This window comes from Eschrichtius robustus, chromosome 7, assembly GCF_028021215.1.
Source record: "Eschrichtius robustus isolate mEscRob2 chromosome 7, mEscRob2.pri, whole genome shotgun sequence".
Classification (NCBI taxonomy): Eukaryota; Metazoa; Chordata; class Mammalia; order Artiodactyla; family Eschrichtiidae; genus Eschrichtius; species Eschrichtius robustus.
Window position 1 is genome coordinate 82,373,884 of NC_090830.1, and position 16,077 is coordinate 82,389,960.

At 44.7% G+C, this 16,077-nt stretch overlaps 1 protein-coding gene across 4 annotated transcripts in view; it reads left to right on the plus strand.

The window, feature by feature from the left end:
• RPS24 (ribosomal protein S24) overlaps positions 1–16,077 on the plus strand; it is a 442,021-nt gene that overhangs the window by 1,697 nt on the left and 424,247 nt on the right. The window contains exons 3-7 of one of the 4 annotated variants that reach the window (XM_068547968.1): positions 34–243; positions 1,566–1,676; positions 2,327–2,344; positions 4,097–4,118; positions 4,475–4,561. In XM_068547968.1, the coding sequence (XP_068404069.1) occupies positions 34–243; positions 1,566–1,676; positions 2,327–2,332 (327 nt within the window). In that variant the 3' untranslated portion in view covers positions 2,333–2,344; positions 4,097–4,118; positions 4,475–4,561. Of the gene's footprint in view, positions 1–33; positions 244–1,565; positions 1,677–2,326; positions 2,345–4,096; positions 4,119–4,474; positions 4,562–16,077 lie in introns of those variants that run through there. The other 3 variants (XM_068547970.1, XM_068547969.1, XM_068547967.1) reach the window with 3 other exon arrangements.

Genomic DNA, 16,077 nt, shown 5'->3' on the forward strand with positions numbered 1-16,077 from the left:
TATAATAAACACTAAACTTGATAATCTTTTTAGGTCATCGATGTCCTTCATCCTGGGAAGGCAACAGTACCTAAGACAGAAATTCGGGAAAAACTAGCCAAAATGTACAAGACCACACCAGATGTCATCTTTGTGTTCGGATTCCGAACCCATTTTGGTGGTGGCAAGACAACTGGCTTTGGCATGATTTACGATTCCTTGGATTATGCAAAGAAGAATGAGCCCAAACACAGGCTTGCAAGAGTAGGTGTCCTCTCTCTTCAACAGCTGCTGAAGACATTTTTTCAGTGACATTGTGTGGTGGGTACAGTGGAATGAGCAAAAGCAAGCAGTCTGCGGGGGAACAACATACTAAAAAACTCTTAAGGGGTTGAGAGAAAAGGTTCTTTGGTAAATGCACAGATAGAGTACAGGAGTTCAGAATGGGGTCTGCAGGATTTGAGGAGGTGACACTTGAGCTGGGTCTAGAAGAGCAGGTAAAGCAGTGCTCCTGGAGGTAGGAACTGGAAGTAGGTAGGGGGATGAGTTTAGAAAGGTAGGTTGGCACCAAATTAAGTGAAATCTTTATTCCCAAACGTCTGAGTTTGGGCTTAACTTCATAGGTTGCCAGGAGCCATGAAAGCTTTTGAATCACTTCCTGAGTACCAGGCACTACACAATGACCTACAGTTGACTGTTGAACAACACGGGTTAGAATTACGAAGGTCCACTTACGCGCAGATTTTTTTCAGTAGTAAAATCTGTAGTACAGCGATCCGAGGTTGGTTGACTACACAGATGCGAAGGGAAGTGTGGATGTGGAGGGCCAGCTGTAAGGTATACTCAGATATTCAACTGTGTTGAGGGTTGGCACCCATATTCGCGCAGTTGTTCAGGGCTCAACTGTACAGCAGTAGACCGGGCAAACTCCCTAGCTTACATACTAAATTGTGAATGAACAAATGGATTGTTACTTTGAAATAGTTCTTGTTTCTGCCCCCTTTTAACTTTTTTTTCTCCTTGCTATTAGATAAAATCTTTCCATTGAATAGATATGTGGTAGGTAGATGCTGCACTCTTAATTGGGTGGTCTGGGAGACCTGGCTGAGGTGAAGTGAAGCCGAGATCCTTGTAAAGATTGGGGAGCATTCCTGTAGGCAGCAGGAAGAGCAAATGCAGCAGTGGGCGGAGTGAAGATGAGTAGCTGGATGTGGTCTCCGTGGGGGGTGTAGAGTTCTTGGGAAAGATTCCTCTGTCAGCTATGAGTAGTAAACAGGGAGTTGAAATGGAAGAGACCCTGAAAATGTGGAGACCTAGCGAACTGTAGGCTCAGAACCATAACAGCATGCACGGAGCGTTGAGTGCACACTTTTCCTGTGCTGTTTTCTGTTCGTGCTATCTCAGTTTGATGACCGTTTCTGTTCTAGCACAAACAAGTACTGTTAAATGTACTTGAAGAGTTTTGACTTCTGAAGCTGTATTTCTTGAGCTCCAGCCTGGTCACTTTCCCTACCAAATTAGTATGTAACGATAAGTTGATGTTTGCAAGTCACCTACATATATATATATATTCCTTTCTTTTTCAGCATGGCCTGTATGAGAAGAAAAAGACCTCGAGAAAACAGCGAAAGGAACGCAAGAACAGAATGAAGAAAGTCAGGGGGACTGCAAAGGCCAATGTTGGTGCTGGCAAAAAGGTATAGTTTACCAAGGGAAATACAGAAATGTCAATTCCAGGTTTTTAGTTTGTAGTAAGGTGGGGTTTTGTTTTCTTAATAACCTTTCTTAATGTTTCTTCTTTTCTCACTTCTTCTGGATTACAGAAGGTAACCTGTTTTGAGAAGCCACGTAACGTAGTATCTTAACACCTCAGTAGAGTAGCTTTGCCCACCCCTTGTCAGCTCACAGATTAGCACAACATGGGGCCACATCGGTTCAGTGATCGGTAGAGTGATCCTGGTGGGTGCCTTGCAAGTCCTATCAGGAAAGTTTTCATTTTACTGCTAATTACAAAGATTGTTAAAGGGGGAGCCGATCTAGTTTCCCAAGACTTATTTTCTTAAAATTGACAGCTGATTGAAGAAGCAGGTGAATCAATGTGGCCCGTGTTTTCCTGGCATGCTGGAGAGGTAGCACAGTCCTCCATTGCTTTCCTCTCCAGTTAGTCAGGACTTAAGTGATTTTAATGATCAGCTTTTTACCAGCTTTGCTAGCTAATTGTAAATAGTTGAACAGAATTTAGGTGTTGGGTTGTTAAATTAACAAATAATCAAGTGTTCTGTGAACTTTTTTTTTTTTTTTTTTTTTTGCCTTTTCCCTCTACTTTCTTGGAATTCTTGTTCATCAGAAATGAAGTGCCTAGCAGGTACTGAGATTGTGAGCACGGTGTGGGGATGCATCACCTTCACTAAGTTTGCTTTGATGCTTTGCATGTTGGCTTTCGGAAGAGAGTTTTGTAGTGTAGTCTACTATAACACCACTGCTATGGTTTAAAATAGTATATTGTGGGCAAAGGAGAAAAACTTTAAATGACGTTTATTTTGGAAACTCAAAAATGCATGTTAAGTTGTGAAGTGCCCCAGTGGAGGAAGGTAGCCGCTTTTAACTGGCACTTGGGAAATGCTGTGTTCCAGAGCGCCACATACCCAGGAAATGGCTTTACTTAACACAGGGCTTGGGAAGGGTTCTCTCATCCAGTCATGAGCAGTCTTTCCCTTGGGGACTCTGGAGATTGGTTGATTCTCTGGCAGCTTTGGTGATAAACTGGTCCAGAAAATCTGGCAAAGCCTCTGTCCAGGAGCACACACCCAACGCTGCCTTTTACTGTCTCCTTTACTGTCCCATTGCTTTTTATTAGTTGATCTCCAGCTTTCCACCTGATGCCCTTTTTTTTTTAATTGGAAAATTTCCAAGATAATTGAATATTCACATTAAAGCCTTTGATAAGTACGCTTTTCCCACAGGTACTTAAATAATTTTGCACATCTGAGCAGCCTAAACCAGTAACGTGTAAAGTGGGCTGAGAGTGGGTTGGGGCTGGTAAGGTTTTGAAACAGTGGTGGTCTCCACTCCACGTGCTTCCTCTCACCGTGACTCCCCGCCAGACCAGGCAGTAAACCTGGTGTGCCTGCTCCGGGCTGTAATCGCATTGACTTCTGGGTGCCACGGAGTTGTGGTAATGGATTGCCTGAGGAACTGCTTGCTGCTTAGTTAGAAGAACCGCTCCCTGTTTGTGAGGCTTAGAATACCTGTTGACAGAAGTTCCAGAAGTTGAAAAACAGTCAATATTTGTGTTCTGATCTAGATCTGAAGAACTTTTTTACACATTGTTTTCTTCATTCGGCCTTTGAGTCCCGTGTGTTAGTGCTCAGCGGTGACGTGCAGAGTTTAGCCCTGTGGGGACCTGAGCTATCACTATTCCTGCTTCAGGTTGCACTAGTGCATTTCGCTAGCACTGCTCTGAAAAGCGGCTGGAAAAGGAATGCATAAATGAGCACGTGTATTCTTTGGCTCAAATAAAAACAGGCATAGTAATGTCCTTTGAACTTAGATGTTGGAATTCAGACGTTGGAGTTGCACCTTTCAGGTATAATAGAGTTGTTTTAAATTAAGGAATAGTCTCATGTTTGAAGAGCAGTTGAATTTTTTTTACATCAGCTGAGTTCTGCCTTTTTAAATACTAATTCACACTACTTGTGTTGATTGTGAATGGTGGCTTTTAAAGTACTGAACTGAGACAGGTTTTAAAAGACTTGCTTGATCATTTAGAGCTCTCCCCTTGTGGTTAAATTAGACTTCAGTCTGCGATGATTCTCAGGTCTGTTGATGGTGCTAGCGTGCCCAGCACAGTGTTGCTGAGCAAAGCAGAGGCGCCTTCATTTGTAAGTAGGCAGTGGCAGCCTACGAACCATAGTGATCTGGCAGGCTGTTCTCAAAATTGGGTGGAATAAAATCAGTGAGTGTGTCTAGGGAGTGCTCTATATACAATTGCAAAGAACAAAGTAGTCATTAAGGTATCTGATTGCATGCAGATTATTTAGGAGTTTGAAAAGGGACTATTAATGAAATATTTCTCTTCCCTCTTCCCTCCTTTCCCCCTTCCCTGCCACTGATTCAGTGAGCTGGAGATTGGACAACAGGTATAATTCAAGCTTTTCGTTTAGATTGCTAGACTCCTTGGTTGACAGTCATTAAAAATAGAGCATGTGAAATGATTTAGAAGTATATTTACAAATGCTCTCAAGAGTTGTGCCTCTTAAAAACTAGCAGTGACATGGTTTTGTTGTCAAAACTTTTGTCTCATCCCTAACTTGAATGTTTGTGAGTTTTATATCTTGATGCTTACATTGTATTAAGATCACACAAACTTAATATGGTCTAGGTTACTAATGTTCGTTCTGCATGAGTGTCATTAATTTTGGGGTTTGTTGAAGACTTTGAACTTTAATTTTAAAGGCAGTTGCTAACTAAATTTTTCTTTTTCTTTAATTCACAGAAGGAATAAAGACTCTGCAGTGACTGTGTCTGTGGTGATTGTGCAGATTTTTCATGAGAGAGTTAATAAACTAAGACTTTTTACATATCTGGTTGTTTGGAATGTATTTGAAGTTTACTGGGAGTGCTGTAAAATTTGTTTGCTGTTCAACAGATTTAGAGTGCTGCCCAAGTTCACATGTTCCATTAAGCATTCAGTGAAAACTTGCTATGTTGGGGTGGTGTTTGTCCTTCCCTTTAATGGCACAAAGATGTCAGGGTGTAGAGTATTGGCAACGTGGGAGCATGTAGGGCCAGTCTGGTGTGCTCATGTTAATACTTGGTATTATAGTTGGTCAGTCTCTGAAAGAGACTCTTGAAACCTGAATTCCTTTTTGGTCTTACTAGAACCCCACTTAGTCTTTGTTACGGAAAAAAAATTTGCTGGCCTTGATAGAAATTAAGTTACTAGATTGCATTCTCATCATTTATCCTGAAGTAAACAGGATCTGTCAAAATGGTTATTTGTCTATTGCGGGCTTGTGCTTATGTGATAAATGAGTGGTTTATTGTGGGTGGGGAATTTGAAAAAGGCTCTAGAGTGGTGAATATTTGTGCGTAATGTGTAATTGCTTGGTAAATCTGATTGTGCATGGGTTTTATGAAGCATTGAGGGTTATCTAGTGCTACTTTTTCTTTGCCAGATGCTTATTCTCACACTGGCTTTTTTAGGCGTCAAGGTTGAGAACCTGAAATGTGGGTTATTGCTCAGTTGTGTGGGGTTGGGGGATTTGAGGAGGGGGTTGTTTGAAGGTTGCTGGGGGGTTGGGGTGCCCTTTGAGAGGATAGGAAACATGAGTAGGAGAGCCTGGGTGTTTGGGAGGGGACAGAAGAGGCATTAATGGTTTATGGGTTTTGGGTGTCATTCTTCCCTGAGGTTGGTGTGTGATTGGTTTCTCCCTTAAGTGGGTCCATGTAGGAGTCAAGCTTATAAATGCTATTAAGAACTATGTCAGTGGATGAAAAGCTTCAGAGAAAACTCAGGAAGCAGTAGAGGACTGCTTGGCTGGTTGGGTTGAAAGGGGAACCAGGAAAAAGCAAGAATCATGGTAGCAGAAGGCATGTGAGTGTTGCAGGAAGGAATGGTTGAATATTTTGGAGAGAGCCTGGTGAGAGGCCTTGACTTGAAGAAGGAGCTATAGCCTGGGAGGGCAGGGATGTGACCAGGTAAGTAAGGAGCCTGAACCTGCTGGCCCAGGGTGCAGAGGGCGGGGTGGGTGTAGTTCCATGTGTGGCTCTGCTGAGGTTGCATACTTGGGTTTGTGGAAAGCATGGCCTTGTGGGTTCCATTGCTAGGGAATCTGCTTTGTGCTCCCTTAAATAGGACCAGGAAATAAGATCAGATGGTCCACTTGTATAGGAAGAGTTTGGAGGAGTGGGGGATTTAGGTCTGCACACTTCCGTTTTCACCAAAATGGCTAATGGGTGGTGTGGAATCCCTAAGGGATTTGAGGTGAGTGGCATTTTTAAATGGGCAGTGCATGGAGGCCAGAGATCATCCATGCCTGGTGGAGATGCAGTTCCCCAGGACTGATCTAGGGTGTAGGAGCAGAGATGGGCTGGTGAGTAGCATGTAGGGGCAAGAAGCAGAAGATGCTGGGAGAGGTTGTATTTGGGATGGCTCAGGACAGGGCAGGAGATGAAGCCGAGCAGTGGTGGGCGGGGGTGGGGGGTGACCCCAGGGGCCTGTGGTCACAAAGTTCAGGAGCAGGGCTAGAAGAAGCAATGGAGCAAGAACCGAAGGGTAGGAGGTGGTTTTCAGAGTGAGGTACTAGGGGTAGGTGTGAAGACAGGGCACAGCTGCAGGGAGCCTGATGAGGTGGAGTTTGGCAACCAAGTCACAAGATGTGTAGGCTTTTCCATTGGGATATGCCCGGGGAGGGCGAAGTTTGCAGTCATTCAGCCAGTAGTCTCTTTGAAGGGAATCGTGATTAACTCTGGTTGAGCCTGTTTTTCTAGGGGAACTGCCTGGGCTAGGATATTACAAACGTCACGAACTGGCAGTCTTGTCAGTAAGCTTTATGGACAGGCAAAGCATTTCAAAATAGGACAAACCGTACATGAAGATCCAGGTTCCTAGCCTCTTGAGTTATCAGAAGAATCAACAGCAGGCCCACCTTCCTGCATGGTGACAGTTGGCAAGGTTAGAGGGTGGGCTGTGTGCCTCACGGTAGGTGTTTGTTCTGTCGTCCCCTGTGGCCTCTGCTCCTGCAAGCTAGCCTGCGCCCTTGTCCGCCTGCCCGCTGGTCTTGTGTCCCCTCTGCATGCCGCTTAACTTCCATCTAGTCCAGCTGGGTGTCTGAGCAAGTTGCTTGGTCCCCTGATTGGGTTAACTTCTCTATAAATTGGGGCCCCCAAGGGTACCTTCTCTGCCGACCTGACTCACAAGGCTAATTTGAGTCTCAGATGATAAAGCACCTGTGAGAATAGTTTGGAAACTGAAGTGCTGAGCAACTGTGTGACGGGAAGCAAGGACTAGCGTTCAGTTGTGCACAGTTGTGCTGTGGAACTCTAGGATTGGAGATTCAGCACTTTGTCGGCCCTGACATTAACCAGACCATACAGCTGTCAACAGGCTTTGAAAGAGCCTCCGTGAAAATGCAAAGTTGACTTTACTCATCAACAGGCAGGGAGGGCACATCCCTTCCCTCAACTTGGCACTTGTGAGAGGCTGTTGCTTCATGAGGATAGCAAGGAAGAGTCTGGCAAGAAGTTTAGAACTGTACCCCTTCGTTCCACTTGTAGCTGCATGTGCCCAGGTAGTCAGCCAGCATTTAATTGCTCTGCTCTCTTCCCTCCAAAGAAGAGGTTAAATGGCAAGTTGGTTATTCTGGGCTCTCCTTAAAGGTAGCATCTTGACAAATACACCATACTCTTGTAGCTGAGGCAGTTACTGTATAAACAATTACTTCCTTTAATCTGTACAATAATCCTAAGAGGCAGGTCTCATTGGACCCATGTTGGAGAGGGTTTAGAGCAGTTAAGCAACTTAACTAAGTAGTGGGGTGGGATTAGAATGCAGTTGTCTGACTGCAGTCTTTGTTGTCATGCATTTACCCATTGTGAAACAAATGTTAATTGAGCAGCTTTCCTCCACAGGGTGTATAATGGTGTGCAAGACTATACCTACTACGTACTGTATTTGTCTAACTAGTAGTTAGGGTGCCTGTTGCCAGTAGTGTTACTGAACAAGTCATAGATGACCATCTGAATTCCCCATTTACTGAACGGCTGTGCGCACTAGTCCCTGTTCTGGTAGCTGGGGAGATGGGTGAAGAAGCTGTCCCTGCCCCCAATGCTCAGAGGGGCTTAAGCACCTTGTCTGGGGCCTCATGGCCTGGTTTCTGCTCCTTAGCATGAAGCAGCAGACTGTAATTATGTTAAGTTAGGTGGTGGGATTCCAGAGGCGAGAAAGTCTTCCAAGAGTAACACTAACTGGGGTAAGATGTGATCTGATCAGGGCACACGGGAGCAGGTGTCTCACTGGGGCTATGAAAGTAGAGAAAGGTCACACGGAGATGCACCAGTCATCCTGCAGGGGAAGAGTGGGGATGAGGTGGGAGCGTGCGGGAGCAGAGTGCAGGTAGGCTTTGTCATCCTCAGTGAGGTGCAAGGCGCTGTGGTGACTGGTGGCTTCCAGCAGAGTGTTGCCCAATGCATTACTGGTAAGAGAAATCCTATTTCAAAAATAGACTTCAGGTTGGCTGCAAGAGCACAGAGGTGTAACGATTGATTGATTTTTTAACATCTTTATTGGAGTATAATTGCTTTACACTCGTGTGTTTCTGCTGTGTAACAAAGTGAATCAGCTATACATATACATATATCCCCATATCGCCTCCCTCTTGCGTCTCCCTCCCACCCTCCCTATCCCACCCCTCTAGGTGGTCACAAAGCCCTGAGCTGATCTCCCTGTGCTATGCGGCTGCTTCCCACTAGCTATCTATTTTATATTTGGTAGTGTATATGTGTCCATGCCACTCTCTCACTTCGTTCCAGCTTACCCTTCCCCCTCCCTGTGTCCTCAGGTCCATTCTCTATGTCTGCGTCTTTATTCCTGTCCTGCCCCTAGGTTCTTCAGAACCATTTTTTCTTTTCTTTAAGATTCCATATATATGTGTTAGTATATGGTATTTGTTTTTCTCTTTCTGACTTACTTCACTCTGTATGACAGACTCTTGGTTTATCCACCTCAGTACAAATAACTCAATTTCGTTTCTTTTTATGGCTGAGTAATATTCCATTGTATATATGTGCCACATCTTCTTTATCCATTCATCTCTTGATGGACACTTAGGTTGCTTCCATGTCCTGGCTATTGTAAATAGTGCTGCATTGAACATTGTGGTACATGACTCTTTGAATTACGGTTTTCTCAGGGTGTATGCCCAGTAGTGGGATTGCTGGGTGTATGGTAGTTATATTTTTAGTTTTTTAAGGAACCTCCGTACTGTTCTCCATAGTGGCTATATCAATTTACATTCCCACCAACAGTGCAAGAGGGTTCCCTTTTCTCCACACCCTCTCCAGCATTTATTGTTTGTAGATTTTTTTTTTTTTGAAATAATATTATTGGGATCTCAGAATTCTTACTGAAATATAGAACTGTACTTCTTTTTAACAGGACACAGAAAGAACGAGGGATTATCTCTAATGCTGAGGACTGAATTGTTTCAAATTTTCCTAAAGATTATAAGAAAAAGTATTAATCATATCATTGGTTCCAACTGGTGTGAGGTGATCCTCATTGTAGTTTTTTTTTTTTTTAATAAATTTACTTATTTTTGCTGCATGTGGGCTTTCTCTAGTTACAGTGAGTGGGGGCTACTCTGTTGCGCTGCACGGTCTTCTCATTGCGGTGGCTTCTCTTGTTATGGAGCACGGGCTCTAGGTGCGTGGGCTTTGGTAGTTGTGGCACATGGGCTCAGTAGTTGTGGCACATGGGCTCAGTAGTCGTGGCTTGCGGGCTCTAGAGCACAGGCTCAGTAGTTGTAGCGCGCAGGCTTAGCTGCTCCATGGCATGTGGGATCTTCCCGGACCAGGGCTTGAACCTGTGTCGCCTGCATTGGCAGATGGATTCTTAACCACTGTGCCACCAGGGAAACCCCTCATTGTAGGTTTGATTTGCATTTCTCTAATGATTAGTGATGTTGAGCATCTTTTCATGTGTTTGTTGGCAATCTGTATATCTTCTTTGGGGAAATGTCTGTCTAGGTCTTCTGCCCATTTTTGGATTTGGTTGGTGGTTTTGATATTGAGCTGCATGAGTGCTTGTATATTTTGGAGATTAATCCTTTGTTTGTTGCTTTGTTTGCAAATATTTTCTACCATTCTGAGGGTTGTCTTTTCGTCTTGTTTATGGTTTCCTTTGCTGTGCCAACGCTTTTAAGTTTCATTAGGTCCCATTTGTTTATTTTTGTTTTTATTTCCATTTCTCTAGGAGGTGGGTCAAAAAGGATCTTGCTGTGATTTATGTCATAGAGTGTTCTGCCTGTGTTTTCCTCTAAGAGTTTGATAGTGTCTGGCCTTACATTTAGGTCTTTAATCCATTTTGAGTTTATTTTTGTGTATGGTGTTAGGGAGTGTTCTAATTTCATTCTTTTACATGTAGCTGTCCAGTTTTCCCAGCACCACTTATTGAAGAGGCTGCCTTTTCTCCATTGTATATTCTTGCCTCCTTTATCAAAGATAAGCTGACCATATGTGCGTGGGTTTATCTCTGGGCTTTCTATCCTGTTCCATTGACCTGTATTTCTGTTTTTGTGCCTGTACCATACTGCCTTGATTACTGTAGCTTTGTAATATAGTCTGAAGTCAGGGAGTCTGATTCCTCCAGGTCCGTCTTTTTTTCTCAAGATTGCTTTGGCTGTTCAGGGTCTTTTGTGTTTCTATATAAATTGTGAAGTTTTTTGTTCTAGTTCTGTGAAAAATGACATTGGTAGTTTGATAAGGATTGCTTTGGGTAGTATAGTGATTTTCACAATGTTGATTCTTCCAATCCAAGAACATGGTATATCTCTCCATCTGTTTGTATCATCTTTAATTTCTTTCATCAGTGACACTTGATTTATTTATGCTGGCAAAGCAGAGGCTTTCCTGAGTTCTGGAGCCCTATAGTGTGAGCCTAGGGAGTAAAGACACCTCACTTTCATTTGTCCTTCCCCTTCCACTCACCCTTGAACTTCCTTTCCTGTATGCTAGACACTGTGGAAGTGAGACCCCCCAGAACAACAGTGTCCACGGTCTGGTTGGGAGTTAGGGACAAGTGAGGTTCTGGTGGGAAATGAGGCTGGAGGGGTCAGCAGGGAACAGGTCAGGGAGGAACCTTGTATGCTGGGCTAAGGATGTATCTTGTTCAGTATTTTGGTTGACTAAAAGAAAACTTTAGAGATAAGATGTTCAGCAGTGGATTGACTGTCTTTGTCATGGTGAATTCCTTTGCATGGAGGGTACTTAAGCCCTTGGACTGCTCATGTATGTTGGAGAGGGGATTTGTGCAGGAGGTTGGGTTGTTGAGATGGCATCCAAGCAGTCTAGCTTAGTGGGAAAAGGACTAGACTGGGAATCGGGAGACCTGGTTTCTGATCCCTAGTCAGCTGACAGCTGGCTGGGGCCCTGGATGGGCAAGGGGCTTCCCTTTCCTGGGCCTCCATTTCCCTGTGTTTAGGTGAGGTACAAGGGCCGGATGCGTGGGTCCCAAGCGTGGTACCTGGGGGCTTGTTAAAAATGCAAATGCCCATGTCTCTTGTCCCAGTTTCCAGAGTTACTAGTTCTGGGTGGCACCGAAGCATCTGACGTTTTAACAGCTTCCAGGTGATGCTACTGACGAGCTAGGTTAGGGAAACTGGACTAAAAAGTCTCTAATGTCCCTTTTGCCTCTGAGAATTCTGTGTCTCTGAGGGAGATGTGGTCTCTGTCCTTAAGAAGCTGGCAAGTAAACAGTAATACTACTGTTACTACTGCTAATAAAAGTAATACAGAATAGCTAACATTTATTGAGTGCTTTCTATGTGCCAGGTATTGAACTCATTTCTCTCATTTACCTTTTATAACCACTACCAGGGAGGTATTCTTATCCCTGTTTTACAGATGAAGAGATTGAGGCTCAAAGAGATTAGTGCATTTGGTCAAAGTTATGCAGGTTTGACTGCCTGTGGTACAGCTGGGGACATTTGTGGAACTTCCCAGTAAGGAGCTAGAATTTGCACTGAGTCTTGATGGGTGCAGAGAGATTAGCTAAGGCAGTAGTTCTCCAAATGTAGTCCGACACTGGCAGCATCTGCATCCCCCTGGAACTTGTTAGAAATGCAAATTCTCAGGCCCTACCCCAGACCCACCAAATCGGAAACTGGGGGACCAGCAAGCTGTGTTTTAACATGTCCCCTAGGAGGTACTGATGCAGGTTGAAGTTTGAGAACCACTGAGTTGGGGGGAGAGAAGGACATTACAGGAGGCACAGTCGTGGAGACCAGGAAGGGCAGTGTTGCAGACTGGCCCATCACTGGCCTTCCCTTTGGTGGAATCAAGAGGTCACGTGAGCCACGCAGACTCCCACGAGGGGGCACTGTGGGCACAGGCTTGGATGCTGCCTGTTACGCTGTCATGGCCGCTACCCTGCTGGAAGCGTGAAAAAAGCCTGGTGCCACATCAACTGGAGAGGTCATTCTTTCTTCTCAGAAAAGGTCTAATGGGGGTGGTAATCTTGTTTATAGGATTGGTCCCTTGTAGGGAAGCTGAACCTACAGGGCCTTCTGCTGTTCACACATGCATGGGAATGTCTACCCGTCCGTGCTGCAGTGTCTCTGCAGATCCTGTGCAAATAGCATTCCTCTTGTAGCTCCCCAGCCAAGGCGCTTGCAGTTTCTTTGGAAGAAAGAATGCTTGAACCCCAGCGGCCCGATTCTAGTTCATTGTGCTCCCTATAGGCGACACCTCTGGTTCTTTCACAGTTTGGGAGTAGGGTGGAGTGCTGGGTCATAAGACCTGTCTTCAAGCCTTAGCTCTGCCCCAGCCATGCTTTGTGATCTCAGGCAAGTCCCCTTTCTTTGGGCCTCATTTTTCTTTTGTGTTAGATAAGGGAGTGGTATGGAGAAGGTGGCTTTCAGCATCTTTCTCTCCACATATAAAATGCTTCCCTGGGGGGCTGAGGAGGAGATAGGCTTGTCCTACTCGAGGAGCTGGGATTGCAGGGCAGCTGTAAGCCCTGCTGCAGGACATCCATCTCCTGTATCCATTTAAGTAAGCCTTGTCAGGTACTTGGTACAAGGCAGAAGGTGGAACCTATCAAGTTGGATTTTTTTAAAAAAGTCCAGATCTTTAGGCAAGGATCTGCCTCTATAGATTTCTGTTCTGCACATGCTTGGAAGAATGAGAGATTTACACCTTATTGTCCTCTCAGCTGCAGCGTGTATTTCTTCTGAAAATACATTGCCTCTGAAGGAGGGGCTGTCACAGTGTTGGGGGCTCTGGCATTCACCTCATTAATCAAGGGATTGGCGTCCAGCACCTCATGGTGACTGCTCACCCAGCTGAGCTACTCTGCCTGGGCACTTGGTTTCTGGAATTGTGTTTTCAGAGAGCTGTAGATGTGCTCATCTCAGAGCCAGAGGGGATTATAGAGAGGGTCTGGTTCAGCTCTCTTGCTGGCTCCCCCTTTATATGACGATGTTCAGAGAGCTTGGTTAGAAATTGCCCAGCCCAATAGGCAAACGCTGTCAAGCTGCAGCTCTCCTTGGTGGAGGAAGCTCGTTAAACAAGATGCCTCTTTCCATCAGGCCCCCTTGGAGAAGGAAAGAAAGCTCTTCAGTTGATCTGGCATCTCTGTTTTGCATGCACATAACGCTCCATTTTCTTCTGTTTTTGGATGAGGCCACTGAGGCATAGGTCAGGTGGCTTTTCCCAAGTCCCGTAGCTCATCAGTGTGGGGGAGGACTGAGCTTCAGGCCTCTTCACCTTGAGCTGGCTCCCCTCCTGACTGCAGGTGAGCCATTTGCTACTCAGGTACCATGTTCTCCTCCTCTTTTTTTAAGAAAATATTCCACCCTTAGGTGTTTGGGTTTTTTTCCATTTTATTGAGATGTAATTGACATATAGCATAGTATTAGTGTCAGGTATACAGCATAATGGTTTGATATGTCTATATATTGTGAAATGATCACCACAATAAGTCTATTTAATGTCCATCATCTCACATAGTTAACACATTTTTTTTCTTGTGATGAGAACTTTTAAGATTTACTCTCTTAGCAACTTTTTTTTTCAATATATATATATATATATATATATTTTTTTTTAAGAGCTCCTAACTTATTTATTTATTTTATTTTTTTGGCTGTGTTGGGTCTTCGTTTCTATGCGAGGGCTTTCTCTAGTTGTGGCAAGTGGGGGCCACTCTTCATCGCCGTGCGCGGGCTTTTCACTGTCGCGGCCTCTCTTGTTGGGGGGCACAGGCTCCAGACGCGCAGGCTCAGTAGTTGTGGCTCACGGGCCTAGTTGCTCCGCGGCATGTGGGATCTTCCCAGGCCAGGGCTCGAACCCGTGTCCCCTGCATTGGCAGGCAGATTCTCAACCACTGTGCCACCAGGGAAGCCCAGCAACTTTCAAATATATAATACAGTATCGTTAGCTATCGTCACCATGCTGTACATTACATCCCCAGAACTTACAGCTGGAAGTTTGTACCTTTTGACCACCTTCACCCATTTTCACCCACCCCCTGCTTCTGGCAACCACCAACCTGTTCTGTTTCTGTGAGTTTGGTTTGTTTTAGATGCCACATATAAGTGAGATCATACAGTGTTTGTCTTTCTGTCTGACCTATTTTACTTAGCATATTACCCCCAAGTCCATCTGTATTGTCACAAATGGCAGGATTTCCGTTTTTATGGCTGAATAATATTCCGTGTGTGTGTGTCACATTTTTAATCATTCATCGAGTCATGGACACTTAAGTTGTTTCTATGTCTTGACTATCGTAAATAATGCCGCAGTGAACATGGGAGGGCAGATACCTCTTTGAGATAGTGATTTCATTTCCTTTGGATATATACCCATGTTTGGAATTGCTGGATCATATGGTAGTTATATTTTTAATTTTTTGAGGAACGTCCATACTATTTTCTGTAGCGGTTGCACCAATTTACATTCCCACCAACAATGCACAAGGGTTCCCGTTTCTCCGCATTTTTGCCAACACGTGTTATCTCCTGTCGTTTTGATGACAGCCATTCTAACAGGTGTGAGGTGATACCTCATTGTGGTTTTTGATTTGCATTTTCCTGATGATTAGTGATGCTGAGCGCCTTTTCATGTACCTTTTGGTTATTCGTGTGTCTTCTTTCAGAAAAATGTTCAGTTCCTCTGCCCATTTTTTTTTTTAAATTTTTTAAATTTACTTATTATTTTATTTATTTATTTTTGGCTGCGTTGGGTCTTCGTTGCTGCACGTGGGCTTTCTCTAGTTGCGGCGATCGGGGGGCTACTCTTCGTTGTGGTGCGCGGGCTTCTCATTGCAGTGGCTTCTCTTGTTGCAGAGCACGGTCTCTAGGCGTGCGGGCTTCAGTAGTTGCAGCACATGGGCTCAGTAGTTGTGGCTCGCGGGCTCTAGGGCACAGGCTCAGTAGCTGTGGCGCACGGGCTTAGTTGCTCCACGGCATGTGGGATCTTCCCGGACCAGGGCTCGAACCCGCGTTCCCCTGCATTGGCAGGCGGATTCTCAACCACTGCGCCACCAGGGAAGCCCCTCTCTGCCCATTTTTTAATTGGATTGCCTTTTTTTTTTTTTGGCTATTTAGTTACATGAGTTTTTTATATACTTTGGATATTAACCCCTAATCCAATATTTGGTTTGCAAATATTTTCTCCTTTTCGGTAGGTTGCCTTTTCATTTTGTTGATGGTTTCCTTTGCTGTGGAGAAGCCTTTATATTTGATATAGTCCCACTTGTTCATTTTTGCTTTTGTTGCCTTTGCTTTTGGTGTCAAATCCAAAAAAATCATTGCCAAGACTGATGTCAAGGAGCTTACAGCCTGTATTTTCTTCTAGGAGATTTATGGTTTTAGGTCTTCTGTTCAAGTGTTTAATCCATTTTGAGTTGATTTTTGGGTAGGGTGTAAGATAGAGGTCCACATTCTTTTGCATGTGGCTGTCCAGTTTTCCCAGTACCATTTTCCTTCTGTTTTTAAGGTTACAGAGCACTGTAGTATTGTCTGGGGTGCTACTCCACGCTGTCCAGCTCATTGCCCTTTGCTGTCTCACAGAGAGTCGCTGGTACAGAAGTGTTCCCTCAGAGGCCGAGAATTTAAGTTTTTTAAATTTATTTATTTATTTTTGGCTGCATTGGATCTTCATTGCTGCGCGCGTGCTTTCTCTGGTTGCGGCGAGCTGGGGCTACTCTTTGTTGCGGTGCGCGGGCTTCTCTTTGCAATGGCTTCTCGTGTTGCGGAGCACGGGCTTTGGGCGTGCGGGCTTCAGGAGTTGTGGCTCGCCTGCTCTAGAGCGCAGGCTCAGTAGTTGAGGCGCACGGGCTTAGTTGCTCCGCGGCATGTGGGATCTTCCCGAACCATG